Source organism: Polyodon spathula, chromosome 13 (assembly GCF_017654505.1).
Source record: "Polyodon spathula isolate WHYD16114869_AA chromosome 13, ASM1765450v1, whole genome shotgun sequence".
NCBI classification, from domain to species: Eukaryota; Metazoa; Chordata; class Actinopteri; order Acipenseriformes; family Polyodontidae; genus Polyodon; species Polyodon spathula.
In genome coordinates this window covers 8,469,256-8,477,270 of record NC_054546.1, presented here as the reverse complement: position 1 = coordinate 8,477,270, position 8,015 = coordinate 8,469,256, and the positions used below count along the sequence as shown (strand labels likewise).

Here is an 8,015-nt window from a genome sequence, read left to right as displayed (position 1 = left end):
TATGCGCAGTATTTACAAGCTATCACTTGACACCAATGAAATAAAGTTAGTATGTACTGAAATGAAGTTACAGAACAAAAAGGCAATGGGTGACGCAGTGGGGGAGACAGTAAAAAGGGTGAGCTCATAGCACAGGCTTGCCGCGGTCATGCGCCCAAAAAGCAGGCGGCTGCACCATGTGCACACCTGTTGCCCCCCAGTGTCACACGCATAAAGTTCACCGCACCCAGCAGCATTCCACTGGGGAAAATAAAAGGACACCCGCTTGATTGTCGCACAGCATTACTATCCAGAACTGAAAACACCGTAGGAAACATACGTGGACGATTTCTTTCGCCCAAATAAATCTAATTACGTTAACTAAATACCAATTACCAACAGAAAAAACAAAAAATTAATATAATATTACTGTTTTATTGTTTATTTTTTTCCAAATCACCTAACTATACAAATTGTTTATTGTTCTGTAATTTTTTATTCTAATCTATATTCCCAATGATGGACGCTGAAGTCGAGTGGGCTACCGACCTGATAGACAAGAAATTGCTGATGGAGAAGAAAAATAATGTAAGTTTCATTGAATGTCAAATATTATTAGTAATTTACAGATTAAACCTTGAATATGTCTTCTGTGTAACTGTTGAAAACTAGATGTGCCAACAGTGACTTCTGTAAAAGTTCTGGTGAGTATCTTACCACACAACAAATAGCGGTCTTAGTACAGGTAAGAATCATGTGCTCATGATAACTAGACAGGATAGTTCTATACATTGGGTTTGGGGAAGTGGAGGGGTATATATATATATATATATATATATATATATATATATATATATATATATATATATATATATATATATATAAATGGTTAAAATATTTTTGTTCAGTCCTAATAATTGGGGCTAACTGAATGCCTTCATTGCTGAAGTGGAGTATTCCCTTGACATATTGTTGAAAATATATGGTGCATTTTTCTTATTATTATTAAACACATAATTTTGTTTAGCACTAACTTGGTTTGTACCTACAAAAATTGGGTTGCAGAAACTCAAGGCGCATTGCAGGAAGCTGGGGGTTGTGAAAATTGACACGGCAGAACTTGAAGAGGAAAAGTACAGTGAACCAAAAATCAAGGGGCTCGCCAAAATCCAAGTAAGGGGATTGATATGGTAACTATTTCAGTAATGCTAAAAATGGCTGCTTGTTATTATCTTTCAAATATAGTTGTACTGTGGGAAGGTGTATTTGACAGGGCAGGTTAGGAGTTATTAAGACCTGCCACCATTTTGTCCATTAAAATAGAGACATATATGTCTTTCACAGCAAATAATGTTTCAGTGCTTGTCCTTAACTCTGTATTGTTCATCATAGCTTCAACATTGGTCTTGTGGGAGCTGAGATTTGAATGTCACATTTCCTACAGAAGTATCTTCGTATCTTGAAATCTCAGCTCAAAGCCCAAAGAACCAATACACTTCTCTTTGCAACATATATATGTTACAGGTGTGGCAATCCAGTGAAACTAACAAACATCCTGATGATAACAGGGTGGACAAAATATTGAAGAGGTAACTTGAACAGGCTTACAGAAAAACACACACACAGGAAGAGGGCTACACAGTTTAACAGCCTCTCAAAATGTTTAAACAGTGGGAGACATACCATGCTTAATTGAGATATGCTGTTGCTTTGTGTAGGACGGGTCATTCAAAACTAGACTTTTTTTTCTCCAATTTGGCAGCCTCTTTTGTGAAAAGGCAGCGGAGTAAACAAGCAAATGCTTCTTGGGTCAGGCCAGGCACAGTTCTGGCAGATGCATTTCATTTGTTTTGTGTTCAAGGATCAAAACTGCAGGCATATTGCTTTTTGCTTGTTTTGCTGATGAAAACTTTATTTCTGAAGCAAATCAGGTGAGATACTAACGTTGTAAAGAGTTGAATGACGCATTGTCTCAACAGCCTGCCTGCTGAAGATTTACAAGCACTGCAGTCAAGTATTCTGAAATAGCTGCTGCATAACACAATTAGTTAATCATAGATCCTGGGTAATAAACTGATGGACAGGCGACATGGACGGGGTGAGAGGCTGCAGTAAATCCCTCAGCATGATTCTGGGGGTGGGTGCCAGAAAGCACAAACATTTCTGTACTGTGATCCTAAATCCAGGGAGGTCACCTACAGGAGGTGCATTTGGAGGTCAGAGTCCCAGAGCTCAGTGTATAGTTAACTCAACAGGAGTGGAAATAATACTCCTATTGCATAGCAGTTTCACCCATTCCAGGTTTTACTAGGAGCTTATTTAGCCACAGTATGTAGGTAACAAGTTCAGATAAGTCTTATAAAACCTATAGTAAAATCAGAAATGGATCAAACTGCTGTGCAATCTGAATGTTATTTCCATAAGGTAGTGTGTTTGAATTATTTCTTTTTTTTTGGAAACTTGCTACATTAGAGTAAATAAATTATTCATTGTTGTTAGGAAACCTTAAACCTGTAAAATACCAATACTAGTCAGGAAAGGTAGATATTACTATGGACAAGTTTCCAGTTCTTTAAAAGTACATTTGTTGTACATGTATAGATGGTTTCAATAGACCTCACCTTCCAAAAAGATTAAGTGAACATATACCTGAAAATTCAGTTTTTGTTTTTTTCACCCATGATGATGACGGTGAAGTATAACATAATGTAGACCATGGACTTTACTCCTGGAAAACCGGATTGCGGAACCTGATCTTGTGTGTCTAAACCTTGTCTCGCTGCAGGCTGAGGAGCGAGTGCGGAAAACCTCGTCAGACCTGCGCATGGAGATCCTCGACGTGGGCAGCATCCAGAACCTCATCGAGCTGCGGAAGATGAGGAAGAACCGGAAGAAGAAAGTAGCACCCCCTCCTGAGCCAGAGCCTGAGGAGATTGTGAGTACGGCAGAAATAATAATAATAATAATTATTATTATTATTATTATTATTATTATTATTATTATTATTATTATTATTATTATTGTTGTTATAATTAGCTGCATAGATATATAGATATATAGAATAAGTGAGAATGCTGATAAAAAATGCAATCGTATCTCACCAGTGCATGGCCTGCTGTGTTTCAGTCAGAATTTCTCGGACTGCAACCTTTAAAACTAATTTGTGTATTTCAGACAGGACCCATTGATGTCCCAAGATTCCTGAAAGCAGCTGTTGAAGGGAAAATAAAAGTCATTGAGAAGTTCCTTGAGGATGGAGGCAACCCAGATTCATGTGATGAGGTAGGACTGTGTCTCCACAGCACTCCCTTGTGTTTGATCCTGGGAATGCTGTCTCTTTATACACACACTTCCTCCATTCTTAAGTCAAGTAGACAGATGTTTTGGCTAGTTCCCTCTCCAGTCTATATATAAAAACAACTTTGATTTTTACTGTATTTTATAGGTTTCTAGGTAGGACATTCGCTGTACAAAACGATATGACCTGTTGCTAATGGTGGCGAGGTATTAGCCAAGATAAAATATAAAGCTCTTGTTTCCTTCCAGTTTAAAAGGACAGCCCTGCAAAGGTCATCTCTTGAGGGCCACACTGAAATCGTCCAGAAACTCTTGGACAAAGGTGCCGATGCCAACTTCAGAGACAGGGTGAGATTCTATGACTTCCCAAAGTCGCTGCTGCCTTATGGATGTTCAGCCGGGCAACAGTTGGGAAACATAAACCCTCCTCTCTCTGTGTACTGTGTGAGGTTTGAATACAGCTATACATTTCCCACTGCTTTTAGAGTATTTGATGTTTATTTTCATCCCAGTTATGGTCCTGTATTTATGTAAGTGAATATATTTGAAATGATGGCATTGCTGACTCCCCCCCCCCCCCCCCCCAGCTGGACTGCACTGCTGTGCACTGGGCTTGTCGAGGCGGCCGGCTGGATGTCCTCAAATCTCTGCAGAACAGTGGAGCTGACCTCAATGTAAAGGACAAGGTGGGTATTGTAGCTTAGGCAATAATGTTGCTTAATTACAGATAGAGATAATGAATAATATGAATGGAGTATGTGATGATTGAGATTCGTAAATGTTATTCAGAATAGATCTTCGGAAATGTGTTTTGCATGTTCTAATAGAAACTACTGCTCAGCTACACTCGGTATAAAACAAACTGTTTGATCCTCATCTGCAGCTCATGAGCAATCCACTGCACGTGGCCACCAGGACAGGCCGTTACGATGTTGTGGAGCACCTGATAGCCAGTGGGATTAATGTCAACGCCAAGGACAGGGTATGCTTCTCCTCCTCGGTGTCCTCCAGTATTGCTTTTAAAATGTGTTTCTTAAAAGACATTTTGAACTCCAAACTTTATGACAGACACTACCTAGCCCACACTCTCTCCTAGTCCCTCTGCTCTAACAACTAGCCTGCATTACCTCTCAGTCTCTCCACTGAAGCAACTAGGCTAAACCACCCTCCAGTCCTTCAGTCCAACCTCGTCCAAACTCCCTCTCTCAGATCTAACTGCTACGAAAACATTTCCACTGTCACACTTTCTTCTGTTCTTTTTTCTCAGGAAGGCGATACCGCTCTGCATGATGCAGTCCGTCTGAACCGATACAAAATCGTCAAACTGCTCATCATGCATGGAGCCAACATGATGGCCAAGAATGCGGTGAGTGAGAGAAAGAGCCAGAGTGCCAGCTAGTGGTTGCAAACGGTATGCCTTCCACTTGGACCAAACATAAAAAAGAAAGATTCCACTATTTATTTTCACTTTACACGCAGATGAGGGAACAAACTAAAAAATAAAACTGGAAAAAAAAACAAACAAACATACAGGCAGGAACAGGTAAACTAACATTTTGAGTTGTTTTTTGTAATTATTAGGGAAATTGCTCAAAAGACTAGGGTGGTAGTTTTTTTTTTTGTTTTTAAACAAGGGAAATACATCATTTAAAAATAATAAATAAAGTGATTTAGTGTAACCTGTATTTGTTAATAACTAGGGGGAAGGCAGTTGCCAAAGAGCTAAAGGCCTGAAAGACACACACACACAAAATGACACTTCGATCAGTACTGGCGGATGAGCATATGGAGTGAAGTTTTATTTTGTTACTCTCTTTGTAGACCAGTGGAGTTGCTTGTCAAGCTCTCTTTCTTTTCCAGGATGGGAAGACCCCCACAGAGCTGGTGAAGCAGTGGCAATTCGACACCAAGGATGTGCTGGAGGGACTGGTTCAGAGCAAAGACTCTGAAGCAGAGAAAAAAGCCTAGAGAGGGGGTAGAGGAGAGATTGATAAGGGGAAGAGGAGGGTTGAGAGACCCAAAGGAGGACTGTCCAGCAGTTGGCTGGTGGTATATTTCAGCCCCCCATACTGCATGTTGACGGTTGTTACCTTCAGTTGTGAGAGGTGTGATACATGCAGTATATTCACTCCTCAATCCATTAACTATATATATATATATATATATATATATATATATATATATATATATATATATATATATATAAATCTGGGAGTGTTTTCTGGTCTGTTTCAAATTAGTGTTGTACTGAAACGATAAACACATTGAAACGATTGTCTCAATTGTGTTTTAGAGCTACTCTATTTAATAGAATTGCATGTTTAAAGTTTAGGTTGTTGTACTTCTTACAGTTTTTTTTTTTTTTTTTTTTTTATGTACAATTTAATGATTCATTCAACATTCAAAATGTGAGAGAATGATTGCCCTGCGAAGCAATGCACTGTGTTCTCAACCATACTGCTCACAGTGCCTGTGAAAGAGGAAGGACTCGCAGCATTGGAGACTGAAACCCTCTGTTTGTCATTAGCAACAGTGTCAGTCTTTTACTCCCCATGTCATACATCCCTGATATGTGGGTGGGAGGGATAAAGGACATTCTTGTTAGTCTGTCCTGTACCTCTGTCAGCCTATAGACTATGTGATAGATGAAGGGCTGACTGTCAGAACTGGCCAATGTTGGATTCAGGTCTACAGAAAAGAACGACAGAGACTTCTTTATATTTATTTTTTGACAAACAAACACCGCTCATATATGGCATTTCCTAGAATACTGGAAAGTGGGCACGACTATAAAAGTGACTCAAATAAAGTTTGAAATGCCGAAAAACGTAATACACTTGCATTATAAGGCAAGATACAGATCTCAACATGTTGTATAGCTCCTGACTGTACTGTGTACTGTACCATGTATTCACATTCACAACAGCACTACAGAAGAAAGCTGCTGTTCCCAGGCTGTGAGGGTTCAGGGCACATATTTTCCTAGTGCCATCAGTGACAGAGTTGTACTGCAAGGAGAATTAACCCTCCCAGAAATACAGATTGGCTGTCCGAAAATTGGTTAACCAGACCTGCCCTTTCTTACAGAGCAGGGTCATATTAATAACTTTTATCACATCATAAATCTCAACAAATGTTCTGGATTAATGTCATTTTGTAGAATAGGATTGACAGTTTAAACATTTGCTGCATTGTAAAATTATGAAAATGTCAATAATGAAAATAAAGACATAAATCATGTGCTAAATTGAGTTTTTTTTTTTTTTTAAATTAAACTTCTCTATAAAGAACAAGACTGAGTTTAAAGGTATATAACAGACTGTGCAAATAGCAACATTCTTAACACCTTGCGCTTTTCTATTTTAAAGCTATTCTTCAGAGAAAAAAAACAAAACAGTTCCAGGCCTTAGTGGTATGCACAGCTCAGCAGATTATACTGTACAACAAACAAGAGGCTGGCCATGAACCAGCTAGCCATGGCTCCAGAGGGAGCTCTTAATCACTTAGTAGTGTGTTGAATAGTCAAACAAGCCCTGCATGGAATTTTATCACAGGCATAATTGGTCGTGTTCTTGTTTGCCAAACGTTTTGCAAAATTGGGGCATTAATATACATACTGTATTCACAGAAACAGAGACACATACATGCACTCACTCTCAATGGCAGGCTTCCACATGCTTAGGCATACTGAAGATCAGATGGGAATTGTTTGATGGAGGGATGATATTCATTCTGGAGTATGGGCTCACTGTCACATTCCATAGTTGCTCTGGTACACTTGCAGTTTAATGGTTCTGTTAACCTGCTGTTTTTAGACATGTTACTACTCCAACAGGATGGCTTAATAAACAGCGAAGACAGACGATATGCAGGTAATAATGTACAGCAGCTATATCCAGGAGTAGTGCAGAGCTCTGATTTGAGCCACTGTGAGATACCCTGGTGTATCATGTCATGTTAGGTAGAAAGTGACAGTTTATGCCCCATTTCCACTGCCTGGAGCCAGCCAGAGCATTGCACAATACTATGATCTAGACAGATAGCGTTCTTTAATATTTAATTGTATCTATTAAATGGACAAAGTTTTGTCTGTACCGCATTATCTGTTTCAGATTACTAGGATCGCTCTAATAATTCACAAAACCCCAAATCAAGCTTTCCAACTGCTGGCTGGATCTGCTGGCTGGATCTGCTGGCTGCCTATTCTGTGGGTAAGGCTGTTTATTTTTTCTTTTACAAAGAAATAATCTGTAGCACATAACTGCTATATTCTGTCTCTGTGTTATTGTTTATAAGTGTATGTTTGTCTGTGTCGGTTTATCCTTTCAATTCCCCCTCGTTCTCGGTGTCTCTGTGTTGTTGCCGGGGCTGGGGCTTTGCCAAACCATATACAGTCTATGAGCTGTGCAGCGCTCTGAGCCAGCGAACAGGTGTGGGTTTATAGCACACCACAGGAAGCTGATTGCTGACAACAGATGGAGTCCAGAATATCAGGAATGGTATTTACAGCCAGCCTGCCCATGGTCCAGAGCATGCGTCTCCTACAGCGAGCCTAGCTTTTCATTGATTATTAACATGGAAAGCCTGGGGTAATCTGGACTGCAGGCCTTAGGGACAGAGGTGCCTGGCAGCGTGAGACAAACTGTGAGGCAGTGTGACAGAGGGGGAGTTTCCATGTGTGGTTATTTACACGTGAAGTGGCGATGCGTGCGCACGTTTGAGAGAACAGCTCGAGAGAG

At 39.9% G+C, this 8,015-nt stretch overlaps 1 protein-coding gene across 1 annotated transcript; it reads left to right on the top strand.

Annotated features, from left to right (window-relative positions):
- Nucleotides 1–237: 237 nt before the first annotated feature.
- On the top strand, nt 238–5,416 carry LOC121325343 (ankyrin repeat domain-containing protein 2-like). Its single transcript, XM_041267772.1, has 9 exons — nt 238–567; nt 1,045–1,152; nt 2,765–2,914; nt 3,154–3,261; nt 3,526–3,624; nt 3,864–3,962; nt 4,160–4,258; nt 4,544–4,642; nt 5,137–5,416. Exons 1-9 carry the CDS (start codon nt 496–498, stop codon nt 5,242–5,244), a joined length of 942 nt encoding a protein of 313 aa, XP_041123706.1. The 5' UTR covers nt 238–495; the 3' UTR covers nt 5,245–5,416.
- The last annotated feature ends 2,599 nt before the right edge of the window (nt 5,417–8,015 follow it).